The sequence below is a fragment of the Vespa mandarinia genome, chromosome 19 (genome assembly GCF_050613455.1).
Source record: "Vespa mandarinia isolate Hongniang chromosome 19, ASM5061345v1, whole genome shotgun sequence".
NCBI classification, from domain to species: domain Eukaryota; kingdom Metazoa; phylum Arthropoda; class Insecta; order Hymenoptera; family Vespidae; genus Vespa; species Vespa mandarinia.
The window spans coordinates 2,085,389-2,102,965 of record NC_140828.1 but is presented as its reverse complement, the minus strand read 5'-3'; the positions used below and the strand labels follow the sequence as shown (position 1 = coordinate 2,102,965).

At 29.2% G+C, this 17,577-nt stretch overlaps 1 protein-coding gene across 1 annotated transcript in view; it reads right to left on the bottom strand.

Moving 5' to 3' along the window:
* Positions 1-3,254: 3,254 nt before the first annotated feature.
* wb (wing blister) overlaps positions 3,255-17,577 on the bottom strand; it is a 121,916-nt gene continuing 107,593 nt past the window's right edge. The window contains exons 14-43 of the mRNA XM_035880586.2: positions 13,943-14,049; positions 13,624-13,807; positions 13,115-13,470; positions 12,780-12,977; positions 12,503-12,667; positions 12,263-12,426; positions 12,064-12,198; positions 11,723-11,978; positions 11,372-11,543; positions 11,013-11,234; positions 10,677-10,930; positions 10,321-10,432; positions 10,066-10,210; positions 9,671-9,980; positions 9,429-9,589; positions 8,971-9,109; positions 7,783-8,023; positions 7,529-7,702; positions 7,283-7,449; positions 7,044-7,202; positions 6,814-6,962; positions 6,457-6,744; positions 6,206-6,374; positions 5,669-6,088; positions 5,397-5,585; positions 4,945-5,279; positions 4,521-4,827; positions 3,962-4,400; positions 3,515-3,883; positions 3,255-3,397 (exon numbers count right to left, since the gene is read on the bottom strand). Of these exons, the coding sequence (XP_035736479.2) occupies positions 3,255-3,397; positions 3,515-3,883; positions 3,962-4,400; positions 4,521-4,827; positions 4,945-5,279; positions 5,397-5,585; positions 5,669-6,088; positions 6,206-6,374; positions 6,457-6,744; positions 6,814-6,962; positions 7,044-7,202; positions 7,283-7,449; positions 7,529-7,702; positions 7,783-8,023; positions 8,971-9,109; positions 9,429-9,589; positions 9,671-9,980; positions 10,066-10,210; positions 10,321-10,432; positions 10,677-10,930; positions 11,013-11,234; positions 11,372-11,543; positions 11,723-11,978; positions 12,064-12,198; positions 12,263-12,426; positions 12,503-12,667; positions 12,780-12,977; positions 13,115-13,470; positions 13,624-13,807; positions 13,943-14,049 (6,629 nt within the window). The remainder of the gene's footprint in view (positions 3,398-3,514; positions 3,884-3,961; positions 4,401-4,520; positions 4,828-4,944; positions 5,280-5,396; positions 5,586-5,668; positions 6,089-6,205; positions 6,375-6,456; positions 6,745-6,813; positions 6,963-7,043; positions 7,203-7,282; positions 7,450-7,528; positions 7,703-7,782; positions 8,024-8,970; positions 9,110-9,428; positions 9,590-9,670; positions 9,981-10,065; positions 10,211-10,320; positions 10,433-10,676; positions 10,931-11,012; positions 11,235-11,371; positions 11,544-11,722; positions 11,979-12,063; positions 12,199-12,262; positions 12,427-12,502; positions 12,668-12,779; positions 12,978-13,114; positions 13,471-13,623; positions 13,808-13,942; positions 14,050-17,577) is intronic.

The window sequence follows — 17,577 nt, the reverse complement described above, 5'->3', positions numbered from 1 at the left end:
TCTTCTCGGAAATTAAATAAATTATATTTTTAATGTAGATCGATTTGATCGACAAAATCACAATCTTAAAGATGATAGTTTGAAATGAGAAAATGATATTTTGAATTATTGAAAAAGATTTATTTTGTTAGATGAAAACATTTTTCTTATCAAAAATGCTATTCTTTTTCGAGAACAGTTTTTTAGTGAATAATTATTATGCATAAATATTAAATATTTTACAAAAATTTGAAAATATATATGTCATTATTTTTGTAACTTCCTCCGTAAAAATAATAATACATTTTGTATTATTATTACAAATAATTTTACTATTATAATATAATAACAACGACATAAAAATCTTTCTTTTTTAAACGTGACAACTTGAAAATTAATATTTTCATTAATTTTATAATTATTTAAACGATACATAATATAATCGAAATACATTAAATTAATATATAAACAATAATATATTCGATTAAACGTTACAAAGCTCGTAGTAAAATACGCGATAAACCAAAAAATAATCTTTATTTAAAATTCCAATAATACCAAATCATTAACTAGCGGTCGTCGATCTATGTGTAATGTCAACAAAAATAAACTCTTGATTTGACTTTGAACGATTATGTTATCATCGAGCCCAGTTAGTTCTCCTTTGTATCTCGACGAGTTAACATCGAAGCACGTTCTCTTCTTCCAGGACGTACAACAACTACGTAGTTAAGATAATTATCTAACATATCAAATATTTTCAGTAATTTCTCAATATAACGATGATATTAATAATTTTTTTGTGTTTTTAGAAGACACCAATGGAATGATACACCAGACTAAAGAGAAATCGATTATTGCATGGGATAAATAAAAAGGACAAAAGAATCGTCATGAAGAATTAGGATTGTTTTAGCCACACATGGAAATTTCAACTGGAATAAGAAATTCATTTCTAGTTTCTTATTCTCTTCATCATCTTAAGGAAGAATATCGTGGACCAACAGCAAAGACTTAAGATATGTATATTTTCCTATATTATATAATATGTATATTTTCACATATTTTCAATAGTTTCTTCATTATATCGATTATATTTTTTTCTTTTTCTTTTCTTTTATTTTTATTTTTGTTTTAGAACATTTCGATGTCGATCTATTTTATTTTCAATCAGTTATCTTTAAATCATTCATCCTCAATTTTGATCTAAATCGTGGACGAGTGTTTTGGAGCTTTCAGAAAAAAAATTCACTTACTATTTAAGTCCCTTCGATCGCTCGATCATGTCGTGGATGAAAGATACGAATGATTGATTGTTTATTTAATTAATAGAAGAGCATTCTGTGACCATCAGTAAGTTTCCACGAAGATTTATTCGTGAATGGTTTCTTGTGTGTTTTCTTTTTTTTTTTTTTTTTTTAATCAGGATAAAATCTTATTTCATACGCGTATTATTTTGAATATCGAATATTTCATTGTAAGCCCATGGAAAAAAACAATTACTTTTCTTTACAAAAAAAAAAAAAAAAAAAAAAAACATGTAGTACTTCTAATTCTTCAAAAGATTCTAAAATTACAATGTTCAAGAATTTAATAGAGCATTTTAAAAAAATAATTAAATCTAAAAATCATTTTCAATAATGGTTTCTTACAATTGCATTTAATTTTAGTTGTATAAAAAAAGAACTTCACTGTATGCCATTTATTAATGGATTATAAAAGGTTGATTAAACGTTCGGATAAATATATTTTGACATTGTGTATTTTTATTTATTTTTTTTTTTATTTTTTTTTTTTTTATATAATAGAGTATCATTGTTAATTCTTTTATATATATGTATAATATATTACAATTCAATGACTATACGAATGATAAAGGTGGTATCTTACAAATATTAAAATATTTTCCAAATATTCTTTTCATTTCTAATTGTATATAATTTCACAAAGGAAGGACACTTTGTTCTTTTTTTTTTTTACGGTACTGTTGTTTTTACAAAGGTTTAATTTTTTGTTGATATGATAAATATAGCCTTTGCATTGGATATATTATCTGAATATTTTTTTTCTTTTTTTTTTTTTAAATTGCGCATCTTATTTTACTTAAGTATTAAATTCAATTGTTACGTTAATACCACCATAAAAGTATAAAACAGTTTATTTAGTTAATTCTACTTATTTTTAAATGCTATCAATTAATAGTAATCCTCGAGTGCATTGAGTATGCTCAATTGAAATCATAATTACATGTATGTATAAATCATTGGTAATAAATAATAGCTTTAAATACTGATTTACAATGTGTCTATCCTATAAATGTATTTGTAATTATTCTATATGGCAGTGGCAGTGTTCTGTATTATTTAATTCAATTATTGATTAATGATTACATTGAAAATATTCAAATTATCAATTGCAATTAAAGATTAAATTGGTAATTTAATCATTACTTGTATTAATGATTAACAATTTAAGTTTTCATTGCCATGAAATAAATATTTGCTTTATTATATATTTTTCTTATTTTCTTATTAACATTTAAAAAGTTAATTAAAACGATAAGTGATTCTATATATATATATATATACGGAGTAGTTAGTCAGTGATTCTGCTTTGTATGATAAAACATTAAAAAAAATTTAATGGTCTTCAAAGAAGCTCGTTAATGGACGATTCTACGATAAGACGTAAAAGTGTGTCAATGATCGTCAAGTGACAATAGAGATTAATTTTACACAACTTGTGTCAAGTAACGCTCGACATAATTTTATAATCGTACGTAGAATAAAATGATTCAAATAATTTATATGTTTATCGATTAATTCTTTAACGTGTAAACGTTTAAAACATCAATGATTAATATAAGTAAACATTTAATCGTTAATTAAATTAAATATTGTCCAACACTGGGCAGTGATTTGTTTAATTACATATATATATATATATTTTTTTTTTCCTTGAAATTATTGTTTACACAATTGTGGATATTGTGTGACGAGCTTTTGTGCCATGATTTCTAAACGCAGACTGATATCAAGTTTCCTACTAACTTTAGAGCTTAATAGATTTTATATTTTAGCATCTTTTGGCTTCGCTAAGTCTTACGTCTTAAGGATTATTAATCCCTTTGTCGCGTTATGGCACTTACCTCTGTATTTAACGATTAATTTATCAAAGGATTCATAAGAACATTCGTCACTACGTTGCGCGTCTGCCTCGTAACAGTCTTTGGATTGATTCGATGCACTTCGAATTTGCATCTAATACATGTTACATCATTGTATCGGGCAAGAACTCAAATGTATATTATGTAGCTCAGCCATATCTGTCCAATCTCGTCTCTCTCCTCCTATCATTACGTTTCTTATGCATCCATTGAAATGATCTCGCGTGAGTAACGTTCCTTTCATAGCTGAAGCTAAAAATATTAATATATATATATATATATATATATATATATATATATATATATACATATGTATTAAAAATTTTTGGAGTAATTCAATGACATTGATAAAATTATATTTTTGACTACCTGGTAAACCACCGATGTAAAGAGGACCTAAAGTCGTGGATTCCATGAAATGATAATTAACATTAGTAGGCAATCCATATTTTTGATCCAGATCGTCAACCTTTAATGCTAATTCTTCATCGTTATAAACAGCTTGAATACGATGCCAACGATTGTCACAAATAGCATATGGACTAGGAAATCGTTGTTCCACGTATAATGGATTACTATCTCCCAAATCACCAGACATGATCACTTTGCCATTATTCAATTCCAAGGATAAGGATGGAGAGCCACTAGGAGCAGTTATAGAAAGTAAAACTCCTGATAATTCTGAAGTTCTAAATTCTAGCTGAAGTTCTAATACTGCTCCCAATTCAAAATTTCTTTCTGAGAAAAGAGATAAAATATTTTTACAACTTATACGTTCATGATTCTCTATTAAACGTGAATTGAAAATTTACTTACTATAAATTGCGTAAGCTTCATCTTGAAAATAAGCTCCACTTTCTACACTAGGAAAACATTGACCAACATTATAAGCTCGACTGGTAGAACCGACCATGTCATAGATATTTCCATTAACTCTTAAGCCTCTTATACATCCTTTAAGAGTCTCCAATTTCACCACAATTTGTTCTGGTAATGGAGTACCACTTTCTGGTAATCCACCAATATACATCATCGGAGCTAATCCAATCTTTTTAGGTACTTTGATTGTACGAGGTGTTTGTGTATCCACAACAAGTGTCAGCCTTCTTTCATCGTGGCTCAATACAACGTGATGCCAATTTCCATCATTGAATGGTGTCTTAAATAAGATCTCCTTTTTTTGTTTGCATTTGACAAGAAGCAAAAGTTGTCCATCTCTAATCACGATCATCAAATAATGCTTTAATCTAAGTCCCTATATATATTAACAAAAAAAAAAAAAAAAAAAAAAAAAAAATAAAGACATATGTTCAAATGTATTTCTTAAAAAATATTTCACAATTTATTATTTATTTCATTCTTTTAATCACTTTACCGGTGTAATAAATAATAGACCATTGGGATAATAAGTCCTAAAGTCAAATTCAATGGTATATTTTTTTTCCCAAAATTTTTTGAAGTTCAAATAGAGCTGAGTATGGCTGTGCGATTTGTCACCAAATTTTAATGCTCCCGGTTCCAAAGAATAATATGGAACCTTTTGACAACCCTCAGGCTGAGTAGACATTCCCCTTGACAATGAGGCAGAAGGTGTGTAATTAGGAAGATCTTTACCCATACTAGGTCCTGGTCGACCAATCAGTGCATGATCGAACGACGTGACTTCGTCGAATCTTAGAATTCTAAATTGACAAAATTATTTAATAAGAATTTTATAACATATTTTGTTTTATAAAATTTTCTATATATATAAATTTCAATTCTTTTTTTTTTTTTTCTTTTTTTTTTTCAGAACTTACTCATCATTGAAGATAGCATCTTTAATTGCACCATAAAGAGGAATTTTAGTAGCCACCATTTTTGTATTATTAATCAAAGCTGGAAGTCCACCAAAGAAGAGGCCACCATTAGAATCAGGCCCTTTAATAGCTGCACTGCTAGGTAATCTTCCAGTGTTTTGGTAAGCATCATCGATCCTCAACTCAACTTCCTTTCTTCTTTTAATAATCGTAACAGTATGATATCTTCCATCATTGAAAGTATTATTAGATCTAAGAACGAGTTCTCCTTTGCCAGCATTTAAACGAACTTCAACTTGCCCTTTCATCACACAGACGGAATAATAATTTTCTCTCTAAAAAGAGAAAAAGAAAAAAAGAAAAAAAAATAACAAATACACATTAACGGAGTGAATAGATTCACGGGAAAAAAAATTTGTCGAATAAAAAAATGATCAAAAAATTATTATTACCGTTATATCCTCATTAATGTCTTGTGGATTGTATAATCTTTCTTCTTGACCTTGGAACGTGGATAACAATAATAAAGTATCTTCTTGTAAAGTTCTAAATGAGAAACTCATAGACGAACTTATTTTACGCAAAGTATAAGAGGAATGCTCGAGATAACCATTTCCATAAAATCCTACTATTCTTAATGGCTAAAATTTAATTATAATTCATAACTATAATAATAATAATAAATTAACTAATTAGAATAAAATTAATTTTTTCAAATAATAACCTTGTTCGCGCAAGTTGGTTCAATACCATAATACTGTTCAACCATAGGATCATAGCCTTCTTGTATAATAATATTAGACATACAACCAAGAAATGATACTTGAGATGGTAGTATTATATTTTCAGCTCTAAAACTGGGTGGTACACCACCGAAGTAATATTTAGCTTTTGCTAAATCTGGAATATCTTCTTTTTTAGGCTGAGGTGTTGGTGCTCCCATCTTCTTATCATTTTCTTCACCGACGTTTAAACTACATTTCTCGATACTTTTACGTAATAGATATTGTCTAAAGGCATCTACCGTTGTCCAATTACCATTATTGTATTTGTAAGTGGAGGACATTTCCATGCTAACGTTACCACCATAGCCAATGTGAAGAATGACTCTTCCTTCTCGAAGAAATATCATGATATGTTGGTTCTATCGATTGGGTGCAAACAAATTTAAATAAGTAGAAAACAAATTTCATTTCTGGGACTCTGTAAGTATACACATATATATATATATATGTATATATATATTTTAAAATATACGTACGTTATCTTCATTAATTGCTAAGAAGATTAAAGCATTTTCATCATATGTACGGAAACTGATAGAGACACCAAACGTATATTTGTTGTAAGGACCAGATGATACTTTATTTCTAACAGCATAGCCTTCACCATTAAAGCTATAAGCTATGTCATCCCTGATATCCTCAGTTCTATTTCATAAAAGAATAAATTAATAAGAAAATATTCATCATTAATAAACAATTTCAAAAGTCATTTATTTCTAATAATTACCCTTCCATGCAAGCTTCACAGGCCATATCTGGTGCAGTTGTAATAAAATTCCACAAACCAATAGGTTTACCATCGAGAATGACCTGATGAACACAAGCAGGTAAACCATTAACAGCAGTGACTTCAGCAGGTCTTCTTTGAGATTCTGGTATGCCTCCTAACCAGACACGATCCATACTGATGATATCGAATCGTCCATATTCTGGATTCGTTGAATTCATCACAGGAAGATACCTTCCAGTTGTTGATGATTGTTTTCGAACACTGAGCTTACCGACGTTTCGTATTCTGTAAAAATTAAAAAAGAGAGTAGTGAATTAGATAAGGTAAATGTAAAGATATATTATATTTATCTACCTTTCGGCTTCGATTCGATACCAAAATCTATCTTCTTTGAGTTTACCACTTTCGATGATTTCAGGATGTGTTAAAATCCCTGTACCTCCTCCTACATTCCATAAAAATTTCACTTTCCTATCGATCATTTCTAAAGCTATAAAATCGTCCTATAAAATAATAACAGAAAAAATAACATTGTCATTTGGAGCATAAAAATTGATAAAACATTTAGAATAAAAAGAACGTACGTTGATACTGCTTGGTAAATAAAGTAAAGATCCATCTTTCCGATTATCGGGAATAGCAAAAGTCATTACTATATTTGTCATCGAGGATGGTTGAAGAGTTGTTAATCTATAAGATCTAACACATTTTTTGTCTTCTACCGATTTTACCGAAATTCGAATCTAAAAGATTAAAAAATTAGATTAGATAAAAAAACAATTAGAAAATAAAGAACATTTGATTTTTCTTAAATGATTATTACTCCTTCAGCGGTATTTCTAGCCTCGGCAATCTTGTCTTTTAGATTTTGTAGCTTGGACGTTAACGTATCATTCCATTTGTCGAAAACACTTTTACGTTTCACCGCAGCATTTGATAAACTTATTAGCTTTGCATCTGCTTTTTTGATGTTACTTAAAGCCTCTGATACTGAAAAAAAAAGAAAAAAAAAATTGATGATATAGTTCATTAAGAATTAAAGTTGATTAATTATTTTTAACTTTTTTACATTTTTCACTAGCCAAACTGATCTTCGAATCTCCTTCTCTCTTAAGATCTTGGAATTTTGGTTGCAATCTATCGGAAATTTCTTTTTTGTAATCGTCGATTAATCTTTGCATGTCGTTCACTGACTCCGAAACTTCATTGTTATCCTGCATAACTTTTTCTAATTTTTCTTCCACTGAAAGTTATAAAGAAAAAAAAAATTAATTTTATGTAAGTAAAAATATTTTTATTTAATATTTACATGCATTTACTTACACGCTTTGCTTTCACTCTGCACTTCTCTCAATTTTACATTTATTTTATTATCACGTATACCAGTATTGTTTAAAGTATTTTTTAAAAGTTCCACAGCAGCTTCCTGTAATTCCGTTTTATTCGACGAATCTTCGACGGATTCCTTCATATCATTGGTTTTTTTTAATTGTTCAATTGAACCACGTAAAACATCTATCGAATTGTCCAACATAGATATCGATTCTTTTCCGTTTGGAAAAATCTATATAAAACAATTTTGTATTATTTCATGCGTTAGACAATGTTACATTCATAGTATGATTAATTATTAAATCATACAATGAGCGAAGAGAAAAAAATAAATCTACGGATTAGTTAAATCTACGGAGTTCAATGATTGTCGAGTGACACTCGACAATAATTTTACAAAACTCGTTTATTAATAACTAATTTCATTTTGAAATAATTAAAATAATTGAAAATCATGTATCATTGAATTTTTTGACAAAAAATGAATTTAGTTTAGAACTAAGAATTTGTTTATAATAAATTGTTTATAACAAATTGTTGATTAATTATTAACAATAGGCTGAAAAAATAGAGAAAATTTTGACCTTTAAAACGGTATTTTAATCGAGTCTCTACGATTTTTAGTTCTGGAGATATTTACGTTGACACACTGACCTATATAATTTCATTCAAATTAACCCGCTGACACACTAACCTATATAAATTCCAAGAATTTACGCATCTCAGCTGACCGAATTACTATTACTATACTATTACTACGAACAGCTGTACTGTACGAATTATGAATGAAAATCTTTCGGAGATGATATCTCCGGAACGAAAAGTCGTAGAGACTTGAAACCACTACCATTTTAAAGTGCAATTTATCCTTTATTTATTTAAATATTGCAATAATATCGTTATAATAAAATCGATTTTTTAAATAATTAAAAAAAATTTTTTTTTTTTTATTTTTCCTTTTCTTTTTGGTGATAAGAACGTAACCATAAAAATAAAATGATAAAAACTTTTTATTACAATTATGTAAATTTTATTTTGTTAATTTCTTTAAAAAAAATAATATATAATATTATTATTAGATAAAAGATTAATAATATATTATGATATAAGATATGAATAATGAAATATATCGTTCAATTTTAATAAATATAATTAAATAAATATTTGGAACGTTGTTACCTGAGTATTTATATTTTCTGTTGTCTCTTTTGCCATTAATGCAGTATCATTAGCTCTTGTCAAGCTATCAACGATGTTCTTGTAAGCTTGACTCGCCTTCAGCGGGCTAGCCGCTATGTCGCGTGTCTCCGAAAACAGACTGCTTGGCAGAAACGCGAGTTGCACTTTATCAAGTCATCGAGCATCGATTACACAAAGTAGTATAAAATATATCGTTCGAAAATAATGAACTCTTTACCGATAAGACGAAAATCATTTGTATATATTGCTATTACTATAATATTAAAAATATTTCAATCGATTTCGCACGTAAGAGTTTAAAAATTATTCGATCTTATCAGTTAAGAGTTGATTCACATTTAGAGTAACGCGAGTATTATGAAAATGGAGCTCTTATAGAAAAATAAAAAAAAATAAAAAAATAATAAAAACAAAAAAATAAAGAATGATTTTCTTACCTAACATAATCGTCCACATAATTTGACAAATTCTTCGCATGTTCGATCGCTGGAACGACGTATTTATCATTATATTCGTAATTTAATCTGTACAATATTTCTTCTTTCTCATATAATTTATCGGTCCAAAAGGACAATTTCTTTTTCAGTTCTGGAAGATCCTAAAAAAAAAAAAAAAAATACACATTGCAATATTTGCTCGTTTAAACTTGAATTAATTTAAATTCTCAATTCATACTAACTTGAAGATCATTCTGTGCGTCGATAATGAATCCTTTTGCTTCGTCGATCAATTGTATTTTATCGTTTATCGCGTCGATCTCTTTTGCGAACGCATTGATTCGATTACAATCATTTTCAAATTCCACGTATGTTTCATTAATATTTTTATAAAGACCGTCGTAAGTAAATAAAATCTCCATTGTTTCTTCCAAGATCTTTTTCATATCGTTCAATTTCAAAGTGAAATCATCAGTGTCTTCTTGAGCTATCATTATTGGTTCCGTTGAATTGCAGACTGAATTTAACCATTCGATATAATCCTCGGTATTTCTATTTATCAAATTAAAATTTATCTTTTTATACTTTGAGAAAATTAATAAGTAATAATTGTAAAAAAAGAATTGCAATCGCTTACTTGATAAATTCTTGAATTTTCACAGTTTTTTTTGGTAAATTTACATTCTTCAGATCGTGCAATATCGTCTTTGCCATTTCCAACACTTTTTTGATTTCAACCCTTTTGTTATCATCGCCATAAGAATTTAATCGCGAGATAATGTCTGAAAGAAGGATAAAATATATCAACTAATCGAAAAAATCAAACTTCTTACCCTTATAATCCTTCCACAAAAAAAAAAAAAAACAAAAAGAGAATTAAAAAATACGATACCTTCGATACGTTCGTGAAGATTTCTAATCTCAATTTGTGTACTGAAAATATTATTTTTCAGATCGTTCGACTTGTTCTTCCACAAAGTGCCACGATTAGCATGATCGTTTGCCTGTAAAGAAACGAAAGATCTCCTTTCTGATATCAACGAGAATATATATAAAGAAAATTCCTATTGTGAATGAAAGAAAAAAAGAAGAAAGAAAGAAAAACAAAAGAAAGAAAAAAAGAAGAAAAAAAAAACACCAAAAGAAAAAATTCTCTCTCTTTCAATCATATATACACTATCATGAATTGATCTAATTAAGGAAGAATGTTTCTCACATTTTAAAACATTGATCAGTTTAAGTACGTACATTTCTTAACAAAGTTTCAGCATTTTTCATGAGCTTTTTGTATTCGTACCAGGGCACGTTCTTCATTCTCTGCTTAAGCTGGCTTTGCAGCTTCAACTGGTCTAGTAGAAGACTGGTATTAGATTCGACGTAAGTTAGTTCCTCCCAGGGAGGAGGTACATAACCATCAGCGATGTGAGACGTTCCAGTTGCAAGTTCTTCCATCATTGCATCGACGTCGCCCAATAAAAGTCCGGTACAATTGTCGTCACATGCTGAAAATCATTAACATCAGTTTAATCAGACAAATGTCGATGAGAAGTCAAATTAAATATTTATTAATCTAGTATCACTTACACGTGCAAACGTTATCGATGTAAACGTGACGATAAGCTGTACATTGAGAACAATCTCTTCCAGTTGAACCTTGTCTACAATTGCATTGTCCTGTCTTTTCATCGCATTTGTCGCTGGTACTACCTGCTAGATTGCAATTACATGGTATGCATTGGCCACCGGGTAGATTAGGGAAACCATAATAATTGTGAGTACATCGTTCGCACATTCTACCTGTGTAACCTGTTTTTGATCGATTGAAAAAGAATTGTTGATTATTGTCATTGATGATTTATCCTTTATTCTCTTTTATCTATGTAAATTTATATAAATTTCTTTTATTAAACTGCTAAATCATATTTAAATAATAAATCACCAACCAGGTTTGCAATGACAAATTGGTTCACTATCAGCACGAACGACACAGCTACTTGAAAATCTTTTATCAATCTGTGGACAGGGACAAGGTTTGCAACCACCGATTTCAGGATGTCCATAAAAGCTATCCGCACAAATCTCACATCTTGGACCGATAGTGTTGCCTCTGCAATTCTACGGAGAAGAACATAGATATCCATGAAATATTATCCAGGTTTATACCTTTATAGGCATATACACATATACATACACATACATACAATTATATATGTATGTATATATGTATGTACGTGTTTACGATTACACGGTTCGTTATGTAAGACAAGCAGTTAGAGAATATCTTAGTCACTCACTTGACAATATCCCGTCTCTCTGTCACATATCTCTGATCTACCGCTGCACTGACAACGTCTAGCTTGTCCGACAAGATCGATTACTATAGTAGACGTGACAGTTGTGTTTTCATACGATCTATAGAAGCCTATACTTGGATCTTGGCAAGATGTGCCGTTATATTCCGGAGGACACTGACAAATCTCAACGCCACTTGCCAATGGTGGAGAATGAGTGTGAGTTAACACTGCAGCTTCCAAGGATGCTTCCAGAAGGCTAATAAAAATAATATTGTATTTTATATGATTAGAATGAATTTAATATTTTACATTGGACATGTCAAATGGTATCGTTAGCTTACGTCGTCTTAGTGAAGTCCGCATTGTCTGTTGCTTTTATGAAGATATGTTGCACATTCTGTAAAGCGACCATCAAAACCTCTCTGGTAACTTTGTAATCTGGTCTGCCGTGTAATTGCCATAAGGACTCATGAAATCTACAAAGGAATGTACCGTCTTTTGAAGTTTCTTATCACATTGAATAGATCATTATCGTTATACCTGACTTCATAGCGATTATCTTTAACAGGCGAGTGCAAATAATATTCTAGGATGATCCTATCGTTTCCTTGTAGTTGTACAAGTGGATATTTATGTGCCGACCTCAATGATATACCACCATCAGTTGACGTAGCAAAACGTAATAATCCACCGTAAGATGCAACCTTGAATTTCAAACGAAAAGTCATAGAATTTTTTCTCCTTTTCCTTTTTTTTAAAAAAATCGTCATCAAACATTACCTTGTCGCGTAAAAACGTTTCCGGAAGTTTCCAATAAAGATAATAATTATAATACAAATTAGCTGGAAGTATAACATCTCCTTCGGTATTAGGAATTATTGTCAAACCATTCATGACATCTAATTCATTATTCGAATAAACAAAAGTCGAGCCCGAATCAGTGATCTAAAATGAATACGTACGAATATATATATATATATATATATATATATATATATATATATATATGTATAATTAATTCTAATGATAGTATTACAATAATTGTTTTTTGACTCACCATAATATCGTTGACCGATTCGTTAATAAAAAGTGTTCTAGGTTTTTTAATTCTTCTCAATCCCCAGCTGAAACCAGCCTGTTGACAATGTTTGCTTCTACCAAAGCAAAAGCATTCGGTACAACCTTTTGGATTATCTTTTGCCAGGCCAAAGGTACCATTCTTGCATCGATTACATTGTCTGCCAACGGCATTTTCCTAATTTAAAAAATACGAATTATAAAAGAATTATATCGAATTGAAGATAAAATTAGAATAAATTTTTTCTCAACTTAATTATTTTCTTTTATAATCGTATAATTATCATGATAAAATATTTCTATATGAAAATGCACCTTGCACGGGCACTGTCCATTTTCATCGCAATCGCAGATCTCTCCATCACATGAGAGAATTCCAGCAGCGTTGCATCCACAGGGACGACATCTTGGATAACCATAATAACCTTTAGCACATTTCTCGCATCTAAGGCCATCGTAGCCGATCCTGCAAACGCATTGGCCTCGATGATCGCACTGAGATCTCATCGAGCCTAAAGTGCAAGCGCATGGCTTGCAGCCAATTCCTGGAATCAGGTTCCACGAACCTGGTCTACATCGATCACAGTGTTCACCGTAGGTCAAGCTTGGGCATACACAACGTCCTGTGTCGGGATCACAAATATGTCCTGGTCTCACACAGGTATCGCATCCTTTGTCATTAAAATAAAATTAATATTAGAATGATCGTAATATAACGTTGCATAATGTGTCTTTAAATTATTATTAGATATACGAATTATTAAGGTATTAATTAATAATAATTATAAATAAATTAAAATTAAATATATTTAGATGTAACTCACGTTGACATCCATTCGATGAGAAACCGTAATAACCAGGAAGACAAGTATCGCAACGTGGGCTAGCCACGCCAGATCTACAATAACATAATCCTGTATTTTGTTGGCAGGAAGAATTGAAAGACCCAATGGGATCGCAATTGCATGGGACACATCCTGCTCCTGTTGTCAAGCCCCAATAATCTGTCTGCGATGAAATTTCAAGCCGATATAAATGGATCTTATGAAACAAGTTGTAGTTTCTAAACTTATGTTTCTTTAGAGAAAAAAAAAAAGAAAAAAAAAAGAAGGCAAGAAAGAAAGAAGAGAAAAAAAAACTCACCTGACATTGATCGCACTGTCTACCGATTATATGAGATTTGCATTGACATTGACCAGTTACTATGTCACATGTCGTACTGATCGAACCTATCATGTTGCAACGACATCCTGTTGACATAAAAAGAAAAAAGTATATATGTATGTACATACGTATAAGACACTGTTATTATGTGATACATTATTATTCATAAATGTGCAACGTGCAATGAAAAATGTATTTTTTCTTGTTTGGTTTAATGTATGATCATTGATGAACAAGTTGCATAACAATAATAATATCTTTAGAATTCGATGAGTTCTATTCGCTTCTTTTATCGGCAACGTTAGAATCTAACGATTTCATAATTATTCATAAAGTTTCATGTCAGCAGCACGATGTATAAAGCTCGAATAATTTAAATCTTTAGATCGATCGTGATAATAATATATTCATGAAAGTAACTCTGAAACGTTTTAGGTATAAATCAATACGTAAGCTTCATAAATATTCAATCAATTTCTAGTAGGATCTCGTTTTCTCTTCGCGTCACCGCCCCAAGACGATAAATCCGCGTCGTCCTCGATGCGAATCCGCACGCGTAAAATTAACCGGACGAATTTCGTCGTTGCGACGATCCACATCGATCGATCGCATTTCGCAATTAGCGATGCATCGGACATACAAAGTATATACAAGCATTGTATTTAAATGAGATCTTGGACTTCGACGAAAATGAGAGACGATTTATTTCCATGTATATTTATGGATTATCCATTCGGCCATGAAAAACAATAGCTCGTGTTATTGGATAATAAAATAAAAATTTATTGACTTTATTGACATTCTAATCCAATGATCGATCTATCTATATTTTTCTACCTAACAGATAGGTCGATATATATATATATATATATATATATATATATATATATATAATATTTTTTCTAATGATATTCTAACGATGATTTTTCTTTCATTCGATTTCTTCATATCATTTATTTCAAATAACTAATGTAGAGAATATTTTTTCTAAGAATATATAAAAAATATTCTTTTTAAGAGAGTTAATTACAGAAATTACAATATCCTTGTACAAGTTAATTCATAGTTTTAATATCCATTGGGATATTAAATTAATAATAATTAATATATCATTTGTAAAAGTTTTATTTAAGATTTAAAATATTCTTAATAAAAATTAATTGTCAATTAATCATTAATTAAAACTATCTTCGATTAAGTCAAATTCAACTTGAAATTAATCAACGTCCAAGGATATATTCTTATCATTGAAACAACTTCGATGAAATAAATAAATAAATAATATTAAATGTAATGTGAATTCATTAGATAAATATAAGATAGATCGAAAAATACAAGATAACGAAGAAAAATTATATGATCGGAATGTCGATTAACGTAAAAAGTAAAAAGATTGAAAGTGATCAACACTCGGACGATTTCAAAGGACAGGAGACAGGACGATGTGTCGTCCAAACGATAATCGGCATCGAGGCGCGAACTACGTATGGTGTGACATCGTCGTAATTATAACGCTCGTTCACGCGGCTCGTTTAATTTATTAGCTTAACGAGCAACAACGACGTTACGCACGCTAATAGCCACCGATCCGTCCAACCGAGCGAATTTCAATCTGAATAATCTAGAGTCTACACAACATACTGCGTGTTCGATCCTACACTCTTTTAATTCTCATCTACGTGTTCATGCTTATCAAAATGATCTTAATACTTGTTGGAATTAATTTCCTTGAAATATTGATTGTTCATAAAAATATAATATAAATGATACAAATCCAACATAAACAATATCAAATCTTACGTATATAATGTGCATTGACATTTTTTGCTAATTATATCATGCTAATTATAATCAAGTTTAACATTTAATTAATAGTTAATTATTACATATACATATATATATATATATATCATTTTCTAATATATATTTTTTTATTATATAATATATATTTATAATTATATTAATACATATATATATATATTATAAAGAAACTTAATTATAATTCAGCTTACATCATATTTGATGAATTTGACGATAATACAAAAAATTTGTTTAATTATTTTATTCGAACAAATGACAAATGTATATTATTGCAATTATAAAAAAGAAAGCAGAAAAAAGAAGTTAAATCACATCGGTCATGTAAAAGTTAGAGAAGCTCGTTACAGTAAAAGTCGAAGAGGCACGCAGCAGAGCTCATGACGTATGATAAATTTAAACAGGTAGACGTAAGATGCAACAAGCACAGGTCGTATAGCGCCGAGCTAAGGCATAAATAATGATCTCGCGTTTCTCTAATCCCTTCGAGCTATTCAAGCATCTATTCTCGTAACGAAACTTGCTGTGGAAACTTAATCGCGACAAATTCCGATCATCGTTCAATCTCACGTGACTTCCTTGCTATGAGATCGTTCATTAAAACTTAACGATTGTACATTTTTTCGTTTTATATCAAATGGAGTTTGATACTAATACAATACCTATTAGTAAAATCTAGAGTATCTATATATATATACATACACATACGCATATATATATATATATATATATATATATATATATATATAGATTTTTTAATTATATAAATAGTAAAAAATATATAGCAATCTATTTCTAGAAGAGATAAATACGTAAATTAATAATAATTAATTAAAATTTTAACTTTTCTTTTATAACGTAGCTTGATAAAAAAAGAAGTCTCATTTTCGTCGATCTATTTCTACGGGTTTATCTTTTTTTTAATATAAATATCGTTACTTCTAAAAAAAAAAAATAATCGAAGCAATTACCTGCTCGTTATCATTAAATACATTCGATATCTGTAATATATCTCACAAAATCTAAAGAAGACTTAATGACTCCGCGTTCCTAATTAAACTTCTTAGATGATATCAGTATAAAACGATAATATAACCATAATGATCCTAATTAGCTATTCAAAGCCGCTAAATTGTGACTCCACAATCAATAAAGAAGACTTATGGTGTTGTTCAATGCTGAAATAAGTACTATGTTAATATAAATGAAAATTTTATTACATTAATTAATAATAACAATAAGAGTTTTACTTAAATGGAATATAATATTTGATTAACAAAAAATTAATTTCATTTTATATTGAAAAAATAAAGATGGATAATGTATTATATGTATGAATAATATTATACCTATATCGAATTTATTTAGTTTAACATATTGTTGAAATTAGGTTATACTTGTGGTTATTATCGTTGTATAATATATACGTATAAATGTATAAATATGTAATATAAAATAATATATATGTATAAATATAAAAATTTGACATAAGTTTTAAACAAATTCCGATATGAATATTAATTATTTTTGTTGATATTCAAGAAATTCATTGAACTACTTTTCTTTTTCTTCTTTACATAATGAACCAATCAGAAAATTTGATTTCATACAATTCTGATTCTGACCAATCAGAAACAAAATTGTATCAGTGATGTAAAAGATTATTCTCGCGATTTTAATATGTTCGAGATAATGCATTATTAAAAAGTGTAAGAAAATGTAATTTTTGTTGTAATTGTTAATTTTTTATTATAATAAGATTTTCAAGAACGTGCAAGACGGCATAAAGAAAAATT